Below are 24,566 nucleotides of genomic sequence, written 5' to 3' on the forward strand. Positions count from 1 at the left end.
TTAAAAATATTTTATCTTTTAATTAATGCCAATTGGTTGACAAAACATTGAATATTTAAAAAGTGGTGTGGTAAACTAGGAAGGAATACCCCCAAAGGCTAAACCTTTTTTTATGTGACTGAAAGATCTGATTCATATTGTTTTCCTGCCAAAAGGTGGCATTGTTACACTGTGTCATTTTGTTGTGAATAGTTCAGTGCAAATTTTTTGCAAGTGTCCTTTTGGTTTATTACTGTCCATTTGAAAAGAGAGTAAAAGATTCACCAGTTTGAGTTCATCTTGCAGGATGGATATGCTGGCAGTCGACAATAGAAAATTCATGAGGTGGGGGTAATTTTAACATATCTCGCCCGGCAGGAGGCCTGACTTGAGCGGGTTGGCTGACCATTTTACGCCCCGACCAATTTTACTCGCCACCAACTTCAATGGGGAGTAAGCAGGGGCAGGGTGTAGAGCAGGCAGCCAACCTGAACCCACCTCTTTCCCGCCTGGCAGGTTAGGTTCAAGTAGCCCCTATTATAGTTTCGACTGTCACTGTAAACTCCCCTGGGTAACTTTTTAAAAAGCTCTTTGCTGCCTCATTGGATCAAGCATGGTATGGATGGTAGCAGGAAAATAAGTACATGCCCCTTTTAAGTGCCAGTGTTTGGCTACATAACAATAGTCATTGCACTTTAAAAGTGATTAATTGTGAAAAATTTGTTGAGCCGTAAGATGCAACATTTGTGTGTGCTATGAGCAATTTTATCCTGCAGATTTGGCTGTACTGCCCATATATTACTATTTCCATCTATAATGATGTTAGAACTCCCAGGCCACTATTTTTAACTTGATAATTCCAGGCAACTAAGCATTGGTACCTCTCTTTATAATATTTAGGATTAGATCATGTCTTGGGTTGTTACACTTCTCAGTGCTCTAACCTGGTAGTTTCCTCTACTTCTAATTGTGTTTGTATTTTTGGAATTACAGGATATAAGTGACACTCTGAGTATTAAGTATCCCAAACTCTACAAAATTGGACAACGCAATGAGCTATTCAATTACAGGATCTTCTTAATTACTCTATTTCATGGCCTTCTAAGTTCAGTAGTTTTATTTTTTATACCATATGGAGCATTCCTGGAGGTTGTGGGGAAAGATGGCACAGCAGTCTCAGATTACCAGTCCTTGTCAACAACTATTGGCACTGCTGTGGTGCTGACTGTTAATATTGAGGTAAGTTCACAATTAAATCTTTGGCCATCACAGGACTATACAGCGGAACCTGTATTAATGATCATCAACACTATCAAATATAAATCTTTGTGAAGCTCAAGCCAGTTGGTTAGTTTAAGCCAGTCGTTCTCAAACTTGGGTCTGTTAAAGATTTTCTAGGAGGTCTGAAAAATAATATGGAAGAGCTTACTGAGCAAGGCTGGCCTTATGGGTGGACGATGTGGATAACTGCCCTTGGTGCCACGGTCAGGGTCCAGATCCCAGCTCACCACCAAGTATCTACACAGGGCCACCTACCGTTGTCGAAGACGCTGAGATTTTTGGTTAAGCTGAGTGATATGGCAAATGTTAACAGAGTCTGCAGCCTCTTGCAGTGGTGCACTGTCACTCATGGAGATGAACAAAGCTGTCAAACTAGTCTCAGACTATCCTCCAGCCAGTCTTCCAGTGCCCTGCAGGACCACTGTTTTAACACACCGAATACATCAAATTCTCTTAATTACAAGGGATTTTTATGGGTGTTTTGGGGGACCACATTCTGCAATTACATCCACTTCTCCCTGGAAAATAAGAAAAATGCTGGCTTTTATATGAGAGTTACGAATGACATTGTTAACATCACACCAAGGATAGACTGTCTCTGCAGTGAGAAGCAGACACACCCATCTCCCTGATATCTGCAAGTAAATATCTGTTTTCTTAAAAGCATTATGGAACAATCTTTACATGCACTTCTATATTATATTGTATTATAATTTTGATGGGGTTCTGTTATTACTAATCCATGTGAAAAAGGGTCCTTCGACCAAAAATGTTTGAGAACCACTGATTTAAGCAGTGCATGTGACTAAATTTAAATGTGATCACATTTATCAGGGTTCTTAGTGATTAGGAGACTGCTTTTCTTGCTATTGTGTTGTACCCTGGAAGTGAAGGATATCTCCTGGAGCCAACTGCTGCTATACCAATTAGAATTTAGCTGCCAAATAATTGTGTAGTACTTTTAGACTGAAGTACTTTTTCAAATGCTTAATTTGTCTAAATGAAAGTACTTTCATATGAAAGTGTTAAGAAATAGAGGCAGATCCTACTTCCTTAATTACTAAATATTTGTATCTGTCTGGAAGAATTCTAAATAATTTATTCTCTGAACAGGTTATGTTGGAGATTTCATACTGGACAATTCCCACTGCTTTGTCTATCATCATCAGTCTTGGACTATACTTTTGCATCACCTTTCTAACGCAAAGTTCTTTCTTGACTCAAGCGAAACCAGATATGTTCCAATTCTATGGTAAGAAAGCAATTTGTCTGCTTTGATCTGTACACTTAACAGAAGACATGTGAATTATTTTACCAGTTTGACCAATATGAATTTGCAGCCGAATTTAAGATTAGCAGAGATAATATAAATTTGTACTTCTGGTTTTTCACCAAATTTTATGACGTTGAAGTGAATATTGTCTTAGCTCTGAGAAATTTTCTAGTATCTGTGACTCTGTGGAGCTTCAAATAACATTTTGGCAATCTGAAGTAGGACCTAATTGCAGCCTGCACCTTTCCTAAAAGTTTATCTTCCCTGACATCTTCCCTTTGCAGCCTCACAGCTCCAGTGACCCAGGTTCGGTTCTGGGTACTGCCTGTGCGGAATTTGCAAGTTCTCTCTGTAACCGCGTGGGTTTCTGCCAGGTGCTCTGGTTTCCTCCCACAGCCAAAGACTTGCAGGTTGATAGGTAAATCGGCCATCGTAAATTGCCCCTAGTGTAGGTAGGTGGTAGGAAAATGGTGGGGATGTGGTAGGGAATTTGGGATTAATGTAGGATTGGTATAAATGGGTGGTTGTTGGTTGGCACAGACTCGGTGGGCCAAAGGGCCTGTTTCAGTGCTGTATCTCTCTATGATTCTATGTCATTTTATTAAACATCTTTTGCCATTCAACGAGTGCAATGTCATCTTCTGTACCAAATGTTATAAAAAAAAAAGGTGAAGGCGATCATGCACTTTGCTCATCCTCCTGTCTTTTAAATCTATTTTTAATTAAACAATGCTCAAAAAATTGGGCTCAAAGAAGTCTCCTAGTGTGAAGAAGTGAAACTGGGATTCTTTAGCAGTCATGTTCCTTTCAGTTGACTACAGTAAAAGGGGATTTGCTCTCTCAGTGATTCAGTGCATAAACTGGGCTATTTAAACAGTGAAGCTCCCAGGTTTGATTTCTGGCCAAAGATGAATTAGCCGATTTTGACTGGATGACACTGTGGGCACAACAATCAGAATCAGTGGTGGGAATTTTATCCTGGCGGTGGGGGTCTCCACGCTGGGAGCAACCAATGCCGAGATCCCCACGTCGCCTCTTTTCCAGAAGGCCTACCGAATTTAGTGCCAATCAGGCACTTAAGTGGACAGTGGTAGGTCTTCCATAGGATCTAGGACCCCATCGCTGGAAATCCTGTTCTTGGAGAGCTGCTGGCCAATCAGAGGCCAGCAACTGCAGTGCCACTGTGGAGGCGGTGGCTGCTGCTGGAGGTAACAGTCATGGAGGCCGAGGAGCGTCACTGGAGCTAGGCCTTAGATAAGTCAAGGCGAGAGGTGTCCCGTGGGGTGCATGTCGTGGGGGGAGGGGGTGGCCCTCAGCAGGCCCCACACATCCTCCCTTCCCAATGCCGCGTCCCTTGTTCAGACACTGTGCCTTTTAACAAGGACCAACCGCCTTCGCCGGAGCCAGGAAGCGGCCTGCATGGATTTTCCTATCATGCTTCTCATGCGGTGATAAGGCCATCCACCATTCGGGTAATTGCAGCTGCAGTGGGAAGAGGCCCTTAATTGGGGCTTAATTCCCCGGTTAAGGGCCTCAATTGGCAGCGCGGCAGGAAGGTTGTTCACAGGCCTTCCTGCCATGGACTAAATTTCGGCGGAGGCAGGATGGTGGTGGGAACAACCTCCTGCCCCCCCAGCCCCGTCACCATCCAACTCGATTTTATGCTCCCCCTGCCTCTAAACCCACCACGGGGGAGAGCATAAAATTCCACCCAGTGTCTCCCAACTAAGAGGGTGGAAACATCAGCCGGGGTTCTTGCACCAGATCACTGTTCAGTGAGGAGAGGATTGAGCGCAGTTAAATATTTTGTCCAGATGGACACTCTTCATACGTGCTCCTATGCAGAGAGTATTCGCACCTTCCCTGCATAGCAGCACACATGAAGAATAGCCAGTGGATGAACAACATCAAAGGAATTGCAGCCAATGGGAATGAGCACTTTCAGAAAAAGGCAGGAGAAAATTGAGGGCAGGAAAGCGAGAAAGATACTTATAGCATGAACTAAAGAAATGACAGCCAAAGAGTGAAAGAAAAAGAAAAGAGTTCTGGAACACCATGCCTGTGATAGTGCAAGTCAAAACGATAAGAAAAAAAAGGCTGAAAATTTTCTTCAAATGCAAGGTTGAGCATCTCTGCTTGATTTTGATCTTGATTTTTGTGTGCGTGCCTCTCTATGCTCATATGAATGTATCTTTGTGCCTCAGTGTATAAGACTAAGTATCAGTGTGTTTGTGTGCATGTTTATCTGTTTGAATACGTTTCGATTTTTGTGTGTGTTTCTGTTTCTCCATGTCCACCTCTGACTTTGTGTGTAAGAGTCTCTGTTTTTGTGTAGAAGTGCACACTCATCTGTGTGTGTGTGTGTGTGTGTATCACTTTTTGCCTGTGTGTGTCTCTAGGTATACATGTATATGCATCTGCATTTCTGTGCTTGCATGCACACCTCTTTCTCTCTGTTTCTTTGTGGCTGTATCCCCATTTCTGTATGGGCATGCATGTGTTTCCATTTCTGTGTGTGCGTGCACACACTCTGTGTGCACACATGAGCTGCTTCTGTATCGTCTCACCCAATTTCACTAGGTTGGGAACAGGACCGCTGGTTGTAGACTGAGATATTTAGTATTCCACAGGACATAATGTCTCCTATGTTTTGAGGGAATTTGGTGAGTTATTTTTGGATACAGGGTTGAATAAATAGGTGGGAAATGAAATCAGGAAGTTTTTAATGAAAAGCACACGTGATGAAGAATCCAGGATAGAATCAGCTGATTATTGCAAGGAGCAAGATAGATGGGCTGAATGGCCTTCCATGTTCCTTAATTTTCCTAGAGAACAAATTAACATTCAATGAATATAGATACTTCTGCTTTAACATTGCTTTAAAAGCTTCCAAATTGCTTCCTACTGTTCGGTGCATTACTAAGGCCTGGATTCTCCTTGTCCCATTGGAAATGGGTTTGGGTGGGATTGGCCTGACCTGGCTGTGAGCCAGACCCATTTTGCTGGGTTGGAGTCGGTTACATTCTGATGATGATGGGTTCCCAGCGGAATCTGTACTGTACTGAGGGCCATGAAAGCGGTTGTGGTGCTATTGGGGGCCACTCTAAGAACATAATTATTAGTAGGAATGGCAGAAACCTCTAAATACTGCTGCTTAGAATGAGCCCAGCTTCTGCTGGTGAATCCTTTTAAAGGCCTGGACTCAGTGGTGGGCATTACATACCCTGTCAGCCAGTCCTACACCTCATTTACATGTGACAGAGCAGGCAATGGTTGAATCAGTGTCACTGGGGCTGGGAGCAAGATATTAGAGGACAATTCTTGAGGGCAAGGATTCCCCAGTTTTCTTTGGAACACTGCTGTGTGACCACCTGGACAGTAGTAGATTCCAGGAGAAAAGTTCGGACCTACTTCCCTATGTTGTTTCATTCTCTTGGCGTTTCTAGAAATGCCCACGTCAAGATTTATTGCTTGTTCCTGGTTGCCCTGAGAACGTGGTGGTGAATCTTTCTCTTGAACTGCTGTGATGCAGGTGTGCCCACAATGCTGTTAGATAGGGAGTTCCAAGATTTTAACGAGCAATGATGAAGGAACAGTGATATATGTCCAAGTTAGGATGTTTTGTGACTTGGCCGTGATGATATTCACATACACTTGCTGCCCTTGTCCTTCTAGGTGGAGAAGGCGACAGGTTTGGAAGGTGCTGGCAAAGGAGCCCTGCATGTGCTTCTACAGTCCATCCTTTAGATAGTAAATGCTGCAGCCACAAGGTGTCAGTGATGGAGGGGGTGGTCGATCAAGCCATCTGCTTGGTTAAGCTTGCACAATACCGCAATCCATTAAGGTAGTTCAAATCTGCCCAAATAATCTGAAGATGTAACTAGTGTCAGAATTTTGAGTGCTTAATGTTCTTGACTTTTATTTTACAGGAGCTGCATTAAACATTGTTAGACAGCCTAACGTCTGGCTCACCATCCTACTGACTGTTGCTGTCAATCTTATCCCTTCCATTACAATTCGATTAATTTGGCGAATTGTTGGCTCCAAAGATGCTGGAAGAGTAAGTGCTGCTGCTTTGAATTGGTCTGTTTTTGTTCAGTACATTTGATTTTTGTTTATACTTAAAAAGAAAATATGTGATAGTATTTAAATGAAGCATTACTATCACATATTTTCATTTTATAAATATGGAAAAGGGAATTTCATCCCTACTATTTCTCTCACAATAAGCCCCCAATCTTGGCTAAATGTGTAGCAAGAGACAGAAATTGAAGCTAAGACTCTTCTCCCAAGAGAAGATAGAATGTCAGAAGGTGAATCGGATACACTGGTCGCATATATATCCTTGCAGTTTTAATGACAGCAGCCTTGTTAGGTCAGTGGGAGATTAAAGAGTTCAAAAATAGCATAGATGCAGAACACACTTCCAGAACTTAATGATGAAAATATAAAGCAACACTTCATTTTCCAAAAGCAAAATACTGCAGATGCTGGAAATCTGAAATAAAAACAGAAAATGCTCACCAGGTCTGGCAGGATATGTGGAGAGAGAAACAGCAGGGCAGAAATTTCACTGACCTGCAGGGAGGGGGGTCAAGAAGAAAGTCATAGGGAACCCGCAACTCGGGATTTCCCAACATCGCCACAGCATGTTAGTGACATCACTGATTGCTTCCCTTCCCTGATATCGCACTTGATTGCCTGGGGGATGGGGGGGTAGTTGGTTGGGGGGGGGGGCGGAATTTGGGCCTGGTGTGACAGGGCCTCGAGGCAGGGATGATTGGGGCCTGATTTGTTGGGGTGAAGATCTGGACCTGGTTTGAGGGGATAGATATTGGGCCCTTGTGGTGCAATGGGGACTAAGAACAATCCAGAGTAAGAATGATTAACTGGGGAAAGCCAACTTCAATGGGGTAAGAATGGAGCTGGTGTGCATAAATTGGAGTCAGACGTTGGCAGGAAAAACGGTAACTGAACACTGGCCTACCTTCAAGGCACAGTCAAGGTATGTTCCCTTGAAGGGGAGAGGTAGGGTAAATAAATCCAGAGCCCCCTAGATGACAAAAAAGGTAGAGATTAAGATAAAGAAGAAAAAGTGTGCTTATGACAGATGCCAAGCACAAAATACTATTGAGAACTAGGGTGAATATAGAAGGTCCAGAGGGGAAGTTAAAAAGCAAATAAAAGGAGCAAAAAGAGAACACGAAGAGACTGGCAGCTAACATTAAAGGAAATCTCAAAGTTTTCTATAGTGTTATGACCAGGCGAGGCAGGGGTCTAGGACTCCCCTCTCAGCCTTTTCCTAGCTTGGCCATAACAGGGTTTAGTTTTTAAAACGCCATGTTTTTAGCTTCCCCTCAGTGAGTCTTTGCTCACTGCTCTTTAATTGTAATTGCAAAGAAATCGACCTGGCAGGTTTTCTCACAATTAAACAAGAATGGTGTAAGTTTATTAACCTTAAATCTCTAATTCAGTTAAAATTACTAAAAATATGCAACGCAACCACGCAAGCATGCATACGCGATAAACATACATGCAAAGAGAGACAGAAGAATTAAGGGGGAAAGGTTTTAAGTAATAAATGGAATTCAGTTACTGGTTCTGGGTTGGATATAAAGTCTATGATTGAAGTTGAGTCTTGCAGTTCTTGTTGGGGCCCAGTGCACACTTTCAAACTTGTTTAGCTGGTACTAGAAAGCTGCAGGCGTCTTCTGTCTTGAGGCTTAAATTACTTCCGTGGGTCCCTGGAATTTTGCGTGAGAAAGCGAGAGAGAGACAAAGAGAGGGAGTGCTCTCTTGAATTTTATTTGCAATCACTTTCAAAAACTGTTCTGTGAGCACAATTCCATTAACTCCAGGTTGGCCAGCAGGTTAGTCATGTGACTAGCTCCCTGTTTGAACCAGCCTCTCCTGCGAGCTTACCAGACAGTGTGGAGAGGGGTGGTGTGGGGTGGAATGCTGGTTCCTACACAATCAATGACTCTCAATGTCTTTTGATCATCACTATTGACAAAACCCATCTGGCTAATTGAATCTGGGGGTACTCCCATGGTCTCTCCATGCCACTATCTTTTAAAATGCAAATGTGCAGCCATGTTTTCAGCCACTGTTCTGTGGTCTTTTTAAACAAGTTATTTCAATGTCCAGTAAATGTTCAAATAATAATGTTCCATACGATGAAATTAATATGTCTCATTTTGGCAGGTGTGGTTTCCGTCACAACAGACATATAAATAGTAAAAGGGTGGTAAAAGGATGGGTTAGGGTGATTAGGGAGCGACCATAAAGGGTATTTAGACATGGAGGCAGAGGGCATAGCTGAGGTATTAAATAAATACTTTGCATCTGTCTTTACCAAGGCAGAAGATGCAACCCAGGCAATGTGAAAGAGGAGGTAATTCAGACACTAGAAAGGTTTAAAATTGATAAGGAGGATGTATTAGATAGGCTGTCAGTACTTAAAGTGGATAAAGCACCAGGACTGGATGAGATGCACCCAAGGATACTGAGTGAAGTGAGGGTGGAAATCGCGGAAGCACTGGCCATAATTATTCAGTCTTCCTTAGACTCGGGGATGGTGCCAGAGGATTGGAGAACTGCAAACATTACACCCTTGTTCAAAAAGGGTGTAAAGATAAGCCCAGCAACTACAAGCCAGTCAGTTTAACTTCGGTGGTGGGGAAACTTCTGGAAAGAATAATTCAGGACAAAATAATAGTCACATGGACAAATACGGGTTAATTAAAAAAAGCCAGCATGGATTTTTTAAGGGAAAATCATGTTTAACGAGCTTGCTGGAGTTTTTTGAGGAGAGGGTTGATGAGGGCAATGCAGTTGATGTGATGTACATGGACTTTCAAACGGTGTTTGATACAGTGCCACACAACAGACTTGTGAGCAAGGTTATAGCTCATGGAATAAAAGGGCTGATAGCAACATGGATACGGAATTGGCTGAGTGTCAAGAAACAAAGAGTAGTGGCAATGGATGTTTTTCAGGCTGGAAGAAGGTTTGTCATGGAGTTCCCCAGTGGTGAGTGTTGGACCCTTGCTGTTCCTGATATATATTAATGACCTGGACCTTGGTGTACAGGACACAATTTCAAAATTTGTGAATAATACGAAACTTGGAAGCATTGAGAACAGTGAGGGGGATAGTGTACAACAGCAAAAGGACATAGACAAGTTTGTGGAATGGCAGATAGGTGACAGATGAAGTTCAATGCAGAGAAATGTGAAGTGATTCATTTTGGTAGGAAGGACATGGCGAGACAATATCGAATAAAGGGTACAAATCTAATAGGGGTACAGGAGCAAAGGGACCTGTGTTTATATGTGCATAAGTCATTGAAGGTGACAGGACAGGATGAGAGAGGTTAATAAAGCATATAGTATCCTGGGCTTTATTAATAGGGGCATAGAGTACAAGAGCAAGGAAGTTATTTTGAACTTGTATAAGACACTAGTTTGGCCTCAGCTGGAGTATTGCGTCCCGTTCTGTGCGCCGCACTTTAGGAAAGATGTGAGGGCATTGGAGAGAGTACAGGAAAGATTCATGAGAATGGTTCCAGGGATGAGGAACTTCAGTTATGAAGATAGATTAGGAGAGGTTAGGACTGTTTTCCTTGGAGAGGAGAAGGCTGAGAGGTGATTTGATAGAGGTATTCAAAATCATGAGGGTTCTGGACAGAGTAGATAGAGAGAAACTGTTCCCACTCATGAAAGGGTCAAGACTGAGAGGGCACAGATTTATGGTAATGGATAGGAGAAGCAAAAGCGACATGAGGAAAAACTTTTTCATGCAACTTTTTCATGCACTCTCTGCCTGAGAGTGTGGTGGAGGCGGGTTCAATTGAAGCATTCAAAAGGTAATTTGACTGTTATATGAGAAGGAAGAATGTGCAGGATGACTGGGAGAAGGCGGGGAAATGACACTAAGTGAATTGCTCTTTTGGCGAGCCGGTGTGAACACGATAGGTCAAAGGGCCTCCTTCTGCGCTGTAATAATTCTGTGATTCTGTGTTCTGTGGGGGGGGGGAGGGGAGGGGGTGTTGGAGGCCTTTGGGGAAGGACGGGGGGTGGGCCTGATCACAAGGTTTACTCAGGCAGGCACCTGTATCCAGCAGGTAAGTGTGAAGGCATTTACCTCTTGAATCCACCAAGTCCTCACCACAAGGAAGCTGCCAGGTTTCCCATGGCTTGGGAAACCCAGCCGGCAGCAGTAAAAAGTCATAAGCTGCTTGAAAATGAGGCTCACAGCTTCATCATTATATTTAAAGTTGCAACTCGCCTCCTTGGGTCAGGTTAGTTGATCGCCCTGCTCCCGGCCTCCGATGAAGCTGGAGATGGGTGGGTTAGAGGGGAGTTTGGGTCAGGAAGCAGACTAATCTGACTTTAACCCTGTCCCCACCCCCCTTCCCCCCCCCCCCCCCCCAACCTGACCCAAACCCATTTGTTTTCTCCAGTTAAAATCCCCCACAGAGTTAACATTTCAGGTCACTAACATTTCAGGTCGCTGACTTTTCAGCAGAGCATTTCATTTTCCAAATGACCTGTTGAGGAATGAATCTTTGTGCTTGTCAAGAAGTTAGTCCTGGAGGAATGGAATGCTTTTGTACTTTAAGCAATCCTACCTCAAATGTAGCATAGATGAGATGCATTTATAGCTCTTCTACACTGCCTCAACAGTGTTAGAATCATAGAATCTTACAGACCCGGTGGGGTTGGGGGAATGGGTGAGAGGGGCCATTCAGCCCCTCATATCTGTTCCGGCTCTTTGAAAGAGCTGTTCGGTTTAGTCCCACATCCCAGCTTTCTCCATATAACCATGTAAATTAGTTTTCTTCAAATACATGCCTTTGAGAGTTCCTAAGGAATCTGATTCCACCACTCTTTTGGCCAGTGTGTTCCAGATCATTACAACTCTGTGAAATAATTTCTCTTCATTTCCCCTCTAGTTCTTTTGCCAATTATTTTAAATCTATGACCTCCTGGTTTATTGTCCCACTTGCCAGAGGAATCAATTTCTCCCTGTTTGCTCTATTTAGATGAAGAAACAGAGAGTAGTGTATCTAAGTTTGCTGATGATACAGAGCCAGGAGGGAATACAAGCTGTGAGGAGGACACAGAGGGTGCAAAGAGATATAGACAGATTAAGTGTGTGTGCAACAGGGTGGCACATGAAGTATAATTTGGGGAAATGTGAGGTTATTCACTTTTGTTGTAAGAGTAGAAAAGCTAAATATTTTTTAAAAGGTGTAAAACTTGTAAATAGCGATGTTCAGAAAGACTTGGGTGTACTCATACAAGGAACACAAAATGTTAGCATGGTTTCAGGATAAGCGGTTGATCATTTAGGACTGAGATGAGGAGAAATTTCTTCACTCAAAGTGTTGCGAATCTTTGGAATTCTCTACCCCAGAGGATTGTGGATGCTCCATCATGGAATTTATTTAAGGCTGAGATGGACAGACTTTTGGTCTCTCAGGAATCAAGGGATATGGGAATCTGGCTGGAAAGTGGAGTTGAAGCCCAGGATTATCATATTGAATGGTGGAGCAGGCTCGACGGGCCATATGGTCTACTCCTCCTCCTATTTCTTATGTTCTTGTGCAAAACGCTTCATAATTTTGAATACCTCTATTAGGTTTCCCCCTAACCTGCTCTACTCTACGGAGTGCAATCCCAGCTTCTCCAATCTCTCCACATAACTGAAGTCCCTCATCCTTGGTATCATCCTGGTAAACCTTTTCTGTATCCTCCAAGGCTTTGACATCCTTCCTAAAGTATAGTACCCACAATTGTATATGATACTCCAGCTGAGGCCTAACCTGTGATTTGTAAAGGGTAAGCATAACATTCCTTGTTTTTGCATTCAGTATCCCTATTTACAAAGCCAAGTATCCCATACATTTTCTTAACTGGCTTATCAACTTGCCCTGTCACTTTCAAGGGTTTGTGAATATGCACCCCTAAGTCCCTTCACTCTTGAACCCCCTCATTTAGATTATACTGTCTCTTCATGTTTTTCCCAAAGTGCATCACTTCACACTTATTGGCATTAAATTGCATCTGCCATGTGTCTTCCCATTTCGCCAGTCTGTCTATATCCTCCTTGCTAGAGTGTTGCCAAATGCAGTAGGGTCACATCACTGTTTCCATGGATATTTTTGTGCTATGATCCTTAAAATGGGGTTTGGACTGCTTAAATTAATTTACTTAGAAGCACTGCCCCTACTCAGAAAGGCTCTCATCTCAAATATGCAGCACTATACTAATTTGTCCTAAAGTGCTGATACCACACCCAAGAATTTCATGGGTTTGAACTTCTGCCTTGTGGGGATTTGCTGCAAATAGTGGAGCTGCCAGGTGGGCTGCAGGCTTCTGAAATGCTTTCAGATGCCTGTACAAACATTAGTTGTTATCTAGAAAGCCAGGTGGTGAAGGATCGAACTGGAGCCAATCTTTATACACTTTTATAAGCGTTTATTTACAGAGATACACATTACATACATGCACTTCCTAAACCACAGTTTCAGCCTGTTCTTATCTATAGGAGCACAAGTGAATCCCTTGTTAATGTTCATCACCTTGTACAATCAAATACAATTAACTTCAGTGCTGAAGTTCTGCAGACATGTGACACAGAGAGTTTGAAAGGTTCACAAAGGACTGCATGGAGCACTTTTTCTCAAGTTCTTCCCTGTATTCAGGTGCTATAAAGGACTGAGTTCTCCCTCACTGCTCTACCCAATTCTCCCAAAGTAGTATTTTTATTTCTGACTTTTGCATTTTCCCATAACCATCTCCTCCACATATTCTCCTTTAGCATAATTGCAAACCCCCCACAATTGTTGCACGAGGTCTGTTTGGAGCACAGTGAGATGGAAGCTTTCAATTCATCTGCTTCCTGATTTGGAATACCTGCTGTTGGCAGATATTACACCTAGTATAACTTTTGGGATCTGATAAAACTGTGTGCCAAGTCAAGAAGCAGGAGAACTAATCCTGAAGCCATCACCTGCTAAGCCAATTAGTAGGAAAATACAAATGGGAGGAGGCCATTCAGCCGCTCAAGACGATTTCAGCATTCAGTTAGATAATACCTCCACCCGTTATACCCACCTCTGGCACATATCCCTTGATGCTCTTAGCTAACAAAAATCTAGTGATCTCAGTCTTGAAAGGTTTAGTTAAACCAACATCCACAGCTTTTTGAGTGACAGTTCCAGTACTTTGCTACCCTTTGTGTGACAACGTGCTGCCTGATTTCACTCCTAAATGGCCTTGCTCTAATTTTAAGATTATACCTTCTTGTTCTGGATTCCCTCACCAAAGGAAATAGATTCTCTTTATCGACCCTATCAAGTCCTTTTGACATTTTAAATACCTCAATTTATTCATTCCTCAACCTTTGGCACGCAAGGGAATACAAGCCAGGTTTATGCAACTTGTCCTCATAATTCAACCCTTTAATTTGTGGCATAATTCTGGTGAACTTGTGCTGCACCCCCTCCAAGGTCAATGGACCCTTCTTGAAGTATAGTGACCAGAACTGAATGCTGTTTTCCAGTCCCCTTGAGATAAAGGCGAACATTCCATTAGCCTTTTGATTGTTTTTTTGTACCTATCTACTAGCTTTTAATGATTTGTGTACTTGGACTCCCAAATTTCTTTGCTCCTCTATAGTCCCCAGTTTCTCACCATTTGGAAAATATTCTAATTGGTCCATCTTGGAGCAAAAAGTAAATGACTATTTAAAATTATTAGCAAAATAAGGCTCTGCTGCACAGCAGGGGAGGAAAAGGGGTGGGAGAGCTATAGTGATAGGAGATTCTATCGTAAGGGGTGTAGATAGGCATTTCTGTGGCTGCAAACAAGACTCCAGGATGGTATGTTGCCTCCCTGGTGCTAGGGTCAAGGATGTCACGGAACAGCTCAGGACATTCTGAAGGGGAGGGTGAGCAGTCAAAGGTTGTGATACACATTGGTACCAACGACATAGGTAGAAAGAGGGATGAGGTCCTGCAACAAGAATTTAGGGAGCTAGGTAGCAGATTTAAAAGCAGGACCTCAAAGGTTGTAATCTTTGGCTTACTCCCTGTGCCACGTGCCAATGAGTATAGGGATAGAAGGATAGAGCAGATGAATGCGTGGCTGAGGAGATGGTGCAGGAGGGAGGGCTTTAGGTTCCTGGATCACTGGGACTGTTTCTGGCAAAGGTGGGACCTGTACAAGTTTGACAGGTTACACCTGAACCAGAACGGGACCAACCTCCTTGCTGGGAGGTTTGCTAGTGGGGTGGGGGTTTAAACTAATTTGGCAGGGGGATGGGATACAGAGTGGAGGTACAGTATGTGGTGAGGCACAGCCAAATATAGAAGATAAACTGAGTCAGTCTGGAAATATAGACCTGTTGAGGCACAAGTGAAAAATGAAAGGCTAGATTTACATTAATGCAAGGAGTCTTACTAATAAGGCAGATGAATTGAGGGCATTGATTAGCACATGGGATTATGATATTATTGCTATCAAAGAGACATGGCTGATGGAGGGGCAGGACTGGCAACTCAATATTCCAGGGTATAGAATCTTCAGGCGCGATAGGGGAGGGGATAAAAGAAGAGGTGGCATTGCACTGTTGATCAAGGAGTCAATTACTGCAGTAAGGAGGGGTGATATCTTAGAAGGTACCTCAAATGAGGCCATATGGGTAGAACTTAAGAACAAAAAGGGGGCAATCACTTGGCTGGGCATGTACTACAGGCTTCCAAAAAGTCAGGGAGAGATAGAGGAACAGATATATGGGCAAATCTCAGAGGTGTAAAAATAATAGGGAATTTCAACTTACCTAATATCAACTGAGATAGTCTTCGTGCAAAAGGCTTAAAGGGGGAGGAATTCTTAAAATGCATTCAGGAGAGCTTTTTAAACCAGTACCTAGAAAGTCCTACAAGAAAAGGGGTTGTACTGGACCTAATCCAAGGGAATGAAGCTGGCCAAGTGGCAGAAGTATCAGTGGGGGAGCATTTTGGGGATAGTGACCATAACTCTAAGGTAGTTGTGGAAAAGGACAAAGACGGGCCAGAAATAAAGGTACTAAATTGGGGGATGGCCGATTTCAATTTGATAAAACAGGATCTAGCCAAAGTGGAGCAGCTACTTGTAGGAAAGTCTACATCAGGCCAATGGGAGTCATTCAAAGAGGAAATAGTGAGGATTCAGAGCCATCATGTACCCGTTAAGGTGAAGGATAGGACCAACAAGTCCAGGGAACCCTGGATGCCAAGGGATATGGAGGATTGGATCAGGGAAAAAAAGGAGGCTTATGGCAGATTCGGAGTGCCGAAAACAGCGGAGGCACTAGAGGAGTATAGAAAGTGTAGGGGGGTACTTAAAAAAAGTAATTAAGAAAGTGAAGAGGGGACATGAAGAAACATTGGCGGCAAGATAAAGGAAAATCCTAAGGTGTTTTATAAGTATATTAAGTGCAAGAGGATAACCAGAGAAAGAGTAGGGCCCATTAGGGACCAAAGTGGCAATCTGTGTGTGGAGCCGGAGGTTATAGGTGAGGTTTTAAATTATTGTTTTTCATCTGTTTTCACTGTGGAGAATGACGATGTAAGTGTAGAGATCAGGGAGGGGGATTGCGATAGACTTGAACATATTAGCATTGAAAGGGAAGAAGTATTAGATGTTTTAGTGGGTTTAAAAGTGGATAAATCCCCCAGGCCTAGATGAGATGTATCCCAGGCTGTTATGTGAGGCAAGGGAGGTGTTGGCAGGGGCTCTAACACAAATTTTCAGATCCTCTCTGTCCACGGGAGAGGTGCCAGAGGACTGGAGGACAGTGAATGTGGTACCATTATTCAAGAAGGGTAACAGGGATAGACCAGATAATTACAGGCCGGTGAGTCTAAAATCAGTGATAGGGAAACTATTGGAAAAAATTCTGAGGGGCAGGATTAATCTCCACTTGGAGAGGCAGGGAATAATCAAGGATAGTCAGCATGGCTTTGTCAGGGGGAGAACATATCTAACTTATTTGAATTTTTCAAGGAGGTGACAAGATGTGTAGATGAGGGTAAAGCAGTTGATGTAGACTATATGGACTTCAGTTAGGCTTTTGATAAGGTCCCACATGGGAGATTGGTGAAGAAGGTAAGAGCTCATGGGATCCAGGACAATTTGGTAAATTGGATCCAAAATTGGTTTAGTGGCAGGAAACAGAGGGTAATGGTCGAGGGTTGTTTTTGTGAGTGGGAGCCTGTGACCAGTGGTGTATCACAGGGATCAGTGCTGGGACCCTTGCTGTTTGTTGTGTACATTAATGATTTAGATGTGAATATAGGAGGTATGATCAGTAAGTTCGCAGATGACATGAAAATTGGTGGTGTTGTAAATAGTGAGGAGGAAGGCAGATTACAGGACGATATCAATGGGCTGGTAAGATGGGTAGAGCTGTAGCAAATGGAATTTAATCCTGAGAAGTGTGAGGTGATGCATTTTGGGAGGACTAACAAGGCAAGGGAATATACAATGGATGATAGGACCCCAGGACATACAGATGGTCAGAGGGACCTGGGTGTACTTGCCCATAGATCACTGAAGGCAGCAGCATAGGTAGATAAGGTGGTTAGGAAGGCATATGGGATACTTGCCTTTATTAGCCGAGGCAGGGAGGTTATGATGGAGCTGTATAAAACGCTAGTTAGGCCACAGCTGGAGTACTGTGTACAGTTCTGGGTGCCACACTAAAGGAAGGATGTGATTGCACTGGAGAGGGTGCAGAGGAGATTCACCAGGATGTTGCCTGGGCTGGAGCATTTCAGCTATGAAGAGGGAATGAAAAGGTGAGGGTTGTTGTCCTTTAGGACAGAGAAGGATGAGGGGGGGACATGATTGAGGTATACAAAATTATGAGGGGCATTGATAGGTTAGATAGGAAGAAACTTTTTCCCTTAGCAGAGGTGTCAATAACCAGGGGGCATAGATTTAAGGTAAGGGGCAGGAGGTTTAGAGGAGATTTGAGGAAAAATATTTTCACCCAGAGGGTGGTTGGAATCTGGAATACACTGCCTTAAGGGGTGGTAGAGGCAGGAACCGTCACAACATTTAAGAAATATTTAGATGAGCACTTGAAACGCCATAGCATACAAGGCTACGGGCGAAGTGTTGGAAAATGGGCCTAGAATAGTTAGTTGCTTGATGGCCAGCACAGACACGATGGGCCAAAGGGCCCGTTTCTGTGCTGAATAACTCTGACTCTATGACTAGTGCTCTATCCAACCACTTTTGAAATGGGATTAGTATGAATCGTGGTATTGCAGAATAATTTGATGCCGTTAGTTACAGTTTTGAAATGGAATCTGTGAAAATAAAAATGAATATCCGTTGTGATAAGTTTTTTTTTAAAAGTCCTTTGCATAGTTTTCAAAAAGGTCTCTGAGCTGCAATCTTGCTGTTATATGGTGACTTTATTGTGAGGTTTCCCAGTAAAAGATGATCCCAGGTAGAACTGCAACAAGCCTTGAGATCTAATCGTTAAGTTAGTGGACAAAAGTCACAGCTTGATCTTGTGGAAGATAAAAGAAAGGAAGAAGGGTACAAATAGCTAGCAGACCATGTTTGGGTGTAATCTGGCAGAGCAATTCGATGGGTTCTGCATCAGGCTGGCAATCCATCTCACCAGGTTACTGCTCCTACAGTAAAGTTGAAAATTACCCTTGTGTCTTAAAAACCATTTTCCACAGTCCTACAGAGCATGCCAATACATCAAAGGATTCTATCTGTTGGTTAATATCACAATGAATAGGGGCCAGCCTTTAGTGAGTTAAGATTTATGGAGTGTCAGCTAAATGGATACACGAGAAGGAATGCAAATTCTTTCACCTAATATTGGCCTTTTTGATTATTTCCAGGCAACTTATGAAGATCTCAACAAAGGTGAGCAAATTTCAAACAATAGGGCCACTCATTTCAGAAGAGGTTCAACACAACGCCGCTCGGGCTATGCCTTTTCACAGGACAAAGGCTACTCTGACCTCATTACCTCAGGAGTAAACATAAGGAAGAAAAGTCCTGCTTCAGGAGCAAATACAAACAGCAGTGCTCAAACTGTGCCCGAGGGAGAAAAGGATGGGTGGCATGAAAGATTCTGAAGTCATCGCATACTTCATTTCATGCATTTATTAACAAGCTGGAAAGTGTTCTGATCCTGTTTCATGGACCATTCTGGTAACTATGCAAAATGTCAGGTTTCTGAAGGATTCTGACCGACTGAAGACTGTGCCAGGCCCATAATAAGAGTTTGTCTAGTTCCTGCAACTTGAATGAAAGACAGTGCCTTTCCTCCTGATTTGTTAGTGCCTGCATGCAACACGTTCTATTACTTCGATCTGCTTAAATCCAATTAAGAAATTTTCTTTCCACTGTTCATTTTTAAATTTGTTCTATGAAGCAAGGGATCCGTGATTGAATTTCTTATTTTTGGTGTCTGAAAGCCAAAAGTCTCCACACATAATGAACGTGTGTTTCTATCTGCTATATGTTGGTTTGGTATGCTGCCACCTTATTTAATCTAGCTAGAGAGATTCTTAGTCTGTAGTAGTTAAATATTAATCTTTATTACATTATAACAATTAACACTCCACACCAGCCTGTATGACTCCTCCAAAAACCATGCTGCATCTATTCTCAAGTCTCTCTCTCATGACCTCTTACATCATCATGGTGGGAAGTATTCTTTACACTCTCTCAAGATTAACCCTTTTAGACCCTTATACTACAATATCCCACTGGACCACCAGAAACAGAGATGGCTATTATAATTTGCTATTGCACAAGCAGTGATCAGACATATCTACCTCCCCTTATTAAATGCTTGTGGTTGGATACATAACCCAAACTAAACAGTTAGAGATTAAGAGGGCAATTTTAACCCAACTCACCAGGCAGGAAACCCATGGGATTGGGTGCAATGCTGGCTTTTACAGCCTGCCTAATGTTGCATGTCATTGACTTCAATGGAGAATAAATTTGGTGGTGTGTAAAACCAACATTGAACCTGAGCCCGTCTGTTTCATGATCAGCGGGCTAGGTTAAAATTATTCCCTATATATTTAATTCCTACTAGGGATTAACCTTCACTATAGCATCAAAACACCTATCCCCCAATAAACTCCAGTAAGATAACAGACATAACACTGCTAGACAGTCAAATGTCGGGTGAAGACCTATTCCTCACTCAAAGTGTTGTCCAATAGAAATTGCTGACACATATCGCCATGGTGACACCGTGTAAGCCGCATGCACTAATTTTAGGAATAAATGCCTTACATACAACACAAGTACTTCACATATTTACTTAAAAACCATTCAGTGAGAGATTCTGCAGTCTTTCTCTTTCATCAAAGTTTGGAATTCTGACATGAATTAATCAGACACATCACATCATAGTGCAGCTTCTAAGTTTTTGGACCAGCCATTGCGAACGGTAAAATAAAAGCAAAATACTGCAGATGCTGGAAATCTGAAATAAAAACAAGAAATGCTGGAAATGTTCAGCAGGACCTGAAACGTTAACTCTGCTTCTCTCGCCACAGATGCTGCCAGACCTGCTGAACATTTCCAGCATTTCTTGTTTTTATTGTGAACGGTACTTTGTCTTCCACAGGGAGATGCTCTCCATCCAGAGCGTGATTGGATACTGCTTGCCCTTTGCTGTGTGTGCCCCTTGGAGCTGCTTGCTATTGATTGGTCCTGCTTTCTTCTGCTGGCCTGGGTCAGTTATTCTGATTGGTCGAGCTGATCATGATGTCAGCACCCCTCTCCATTTGATGTTGGTGTTTCCATGGTGCTACAGTTCAGCTTTTCCATCCGAGTTTCACTCCAGTTTAGCAGGTAACCAATAATCAGTAACCAAGGAAGTAAAGCACACACAACGATCAATAAACATTTGCACGCTGTGCTTTACATCTTACCTTTTTACCCACGAATGCACAAAAATTTTAAAGTACACACGCATATGCTGTGTGAATGAATATTGAGATCACATGCTTAATGATGGCGTCTATTACTCATTTTTTTTATTTGCGAATCAAAAATTCACGTAGCCATATCTGGATTCCCAATTTGCTATAGATGGCTAGTGGCAAATGTATTGGACAACACTGCACTAAAACACTAGAGGTTGAATACAATGCCTACACTAACTTAACCACTAAGGTTTAGATGAGTACTTTTCCCCATGGGTACCACCAATAAGGCACGCAGTCCTGTTATGTCTTTAGTGATCAGATGCAATTGTGCATTAGATTGCCAGGAGTCAGATACCATCCCATTGCTCTTCCCATCACTTGATTGTTAATAGTTTGCATTTAATCAGGTTGGGTGTCTCTTTGTTGCTATGGCTTCAGCAAAAATTTATGTTCAGCATTGCTGTTTGCACAAAGCACAACAGGAGTTCAAGTAACCCAAATTGGGCCATTTAAGGTCACTTGGAGATCTGAGTTCAATACAGCACTATTATTTTGGAATTATATGGTTAAAATGATGCATTTGCAGTTCCGTACGATACTCTTTCCTTAAGGAATTATATATTAAATGATGAGTCTAAGCTCTAGCATATACTCTCAGGTGATTTAAATGCCTCAAGCATTGTACATTAGGCAGCTTCAATAATGGATTCGCATGAATGTTAAATCTAAATCAACTTTCTTATTATTATTGAACCCAAGGTTAACAGAGGAAAATAAAAGCACGCGATACTCCGGATAATTTTGTAATGTTCCCAGAGCTTCATTGATCTGCAGCCTAGACGGGCCTCATGTGTTCCAAAGAAAATTGTATAACTTCCAGCTTACAGTCAGCCTTAATCAATGGTGCTATCCCTTAAAGAGAGGGAAGGAACATGATCTCTCTCCCATTTGGATAAAGCAAGTTCAGGTGTTAGGAAGGGACCCTCCTTTTATTCCCAGAACCAAAGTGCTTCCGCATGATCTGCTCACTACAGGTCTCAATTATTTGACCAATTTAAACACCCTCCTCCTGAAATCCAAATAGTTGCATTTGTTTCAGAATTCACAAAGTTCTTATCTGGTTACACTTGGAACCTGACCTTGAAATCAAATTGATTTGGATCTCATCTCATCTCCTCTCCATTCCTGACATGCTCAGACCTACTATACTGAGCCTGCAAGATCTACTATCTGCAAACTAGAGTTACGGGCTGGGAGATGCTTTGTTACTGACCTTTATGTGGTGTATTGTATGAAAGGACAAAAATTTTAATACTTCATATTTTTAAATAATGCTATTAGAATCTACTACACAGAGGCTATATTTACATATATTTTTGATATTTCTGTACTCTTCAATGTGTTTGAAATAAACCATTTATAAAAATAATTTTACTGTTATGCCCAGGTGAGAAAGAGGTCTAGGGTTCCCTTTCAGCCTTTACCTGGTCTTACTGTAACAGGTTTTAATTTTAAACACACCGTGTTTTTAGCTCCCCCTTGGTGAATCCTTGTTCAGCACTTTCCAATTATAAGGCAAAGAAACCAGCACAAACAGACTTTCTTAGGTTTAAAGAAGAAAAGTTGAAATTTATTAAACTTAAACTCTAATTCGATTAAGAACTAGGAGCAGGTGCAGGCAGTTCAGCCCCTCGAGCCTGCTCCGCCATTCAATACGATCATGGCTGATCTCATCTTGGCCTCAACTCCACTTTCCTTCCCGTTCTCCATAACCCTTCAACCTATTTCTAGTTAAAAATCTGTCTATCTCCTCCTTAAATTTACCCAATGTCCTGGCATCCACCACACTCTGGGGTAGTGAATTCCACAGATTCACGACCCTTTGAGAGAAGTAATTTCTCCTCATCTCTGTTTTAAATCTGCTACCCCTTATCCCAAAACTATGACCTCTTGTTCTAGATTGCTCCACAATAGGAAACATCCTCTCGATGTCTACTTTGTCAATCTCCTTAATCATCTTATATACCTCAATTAGATCTCCTTTCATTCTTCTAAACTCCAGAGAGTAAAGGCCTGAACTGCTCAATCTCTCTTCACAAGACAATCCCCCCCAATCTCTGGAATCAATCTAGTGAACCTCCTCTGATGCCTACGGATACACGCCGCGCCCCACGCTAGCATGCATACGCGATACACACATGCAAATAGAGACAGAAAAGAGCAGAAGAAAAATAAAGTGGAAAGGTATCTGAAGAGTTCTTGTTGAGGTTCTTCGAGCTCACTGTAGAGTCCTTGATTGTATGTAGATCTTGCTTTTCGTTGGGGCCCAGTATTCTTCTGAAACCTTGTTTGCTGTAGGAGACTTTTCTTTCTTGGGGTTCATGTGTCTTCAGTGGATTCTGAGACTTGTGAGAAAGAGGTGGGAGCAGACAGGAGAGAGATCTTCTCAGTCCAGGAGCAAACAGACTTTCTGCCCAAACGTTTTGCACAAATTCAAAAAACTCAGGTTGCCCAGCAGGCTAGTCATGTGACAAGCTGGTTTGACCATGTTCGTTTGTCTATTTGGCCATTTTAGCAGTCAACTTGGAATGCGAGCTCCCCCACCTTCAATGTCTGGTGAGCAAAAGTCCTTTGTCGGTTGAATGTGTTAGGGAATGGCTGCTTTGTCCTTCCAAACACTGTCTGTTAATATGCAAATATCTTTCCAGCCATGGCTGATCTGTTTAACAAGTCCTTTCTTCACTCCACTAACAGTTTAAAATCAATGTTCATTACAAAATTAATGTGCCTTATTCTTGGCATGTGGGGGCCTAGCATGACCCTGTAGAACATTCAATAAATATATAGCCTTTCACAAAAGTTTTCATATCCATATCGTATGTAGATTGCCGATATGTTTAGATGAATTGTGTAATTTGGCTGAAAGTATATTATCACTGACAAAACTATGAGGAATGTGCAACAGTTCCATGGGTAGAAATTGTGAATTACACTGTTCTTATACAAACACTTAGTGCAATCTTACCAAATTTCTCTGTGCTGTATTTTATTACCAGCAATATTAGACATACATATCTGTATGAGAATAGTGACTATCATAATTTCTACTCTCATATCTCTGTTTACGAAAATAAAGTGTAATTAGACATTCCACTTTAAAGTTGCTTACTCCACTTGAGTAAATAGTGCTCTGTTAAATAAATGACTGAGATTATAAAACTATTTACTGCTGCTGCCAATCAAGTTCCTTTCTTTGTGACAGGTTCTTCAGAATGTAAGTTCTGTGTTTTGTTTGCCACATCATGGACGTCCAAGCCTTTGTCCTCATGGACCAATGGACCAGAGCGCAATATGGAGCCTTGGGCCACATAGAAAGTTTTAATCAATGATCCCATTACTTTACTTTTTCAGCTTGCTGATCTTGGCAGATCTTGATGTTCTGAACTAAGATTATCTCTCTAATAAGGCATCAACCCTAAATATAGCATGTTACAACCTCCATGTCCAGGAAATTCAAGAAGGACAAATATTAGAACAAATAGGACTGATTTGATTGGGCTTTAAGAGATGGATTGCCAGGGCTTGAAGCCACTTGTGGCCCAAGGATCTCAGGTCAAGCGCCCCTTTTGCATTGTTTGTAGAAAGAAGTACTTGTGTTTATATAGCTCATCAAAATATCACAGAACGCTTCATACAATGAATGTACTGTTTCATTGCTGCAAATTTTGATATAGAGGAGGTTACATTGGGCCAGACTTTTCTGTCAAAATAATGGTCAGGCTCATGGTGCTCACTGTTATTCATGCTCAAATGGTACAGCAACTTCAGGTAAGGGGCAGATGCATGGTTAAATGCAGAAATCTAAAAGTTGTTGTTTGAGTTGCATCTCTCCACTGTTAGCTTTGCAAAGTTGGCATCTCGCTTTCTACCTGTCCATTGAAGTGCATTGAATGGTGTGAATTTGCATGGTAGATATGAACTAAACTCGTCACAGAAAGTTAAGTCTTGTCATTTCAAGCATTAAGTATGCTTTTAATAGTGTAAATATTAATTACT

General features: G+C 42.1%; 1 protein-coding gene across 3 annotated transcripts in view; it reads left to right on the plus strand.

Moving 5' to 3' along the window:
* Positions 1 to 23,732, plus strand: part of LOC137351667 (phospholipid-transporting ATPase IC-like) — a 123,195-nt gene extending 99,463 nt beyond the window's left edge. For all 3 annotated transcript variants that reach the window (XM_068016352.1, XM_068016350.1, XM_068016351.1), the window contains 4 exons: positions 973 to 1,218; positions 2,374 to 2,512; positions 6,463 to 6,593; positions 18,453 to 23,732. In XM_068016352.1, coding sequence (XP_067872453.1) covers positions 973 to 1,218; positions 2,374 to 2,512; positions 6,463 to 6,593; positions 18,453 to 18,692 — 756 coding nt within the window. In that variant the 3' untranslated portion in view covers positions 18,693 to 23,732. The remainder of the gene's footprint in view (positions 1 to 972; positions 1,219 to 2,373; positions 2,513 to 6,462; positions 6,594 to 18,452) is intronic.
* Positions 23,733 to 24,566: the final 834 nt, after the last annotated feature.

Source organism: Heterodontus francisci, chromosome 36 (assembly GCF_036365525.1).
Source record: "Heterodontus francisci isolate sHetFra1 chromosome 36, sHetFra1.hap1, whole genome shotgun sequence".
NCBI lineage: Eukaryota > Metazoa > Chordata > Chondrichthyes > Heterodontiformes > Heterodontidae > Heterodontus > Heterodontus francisci.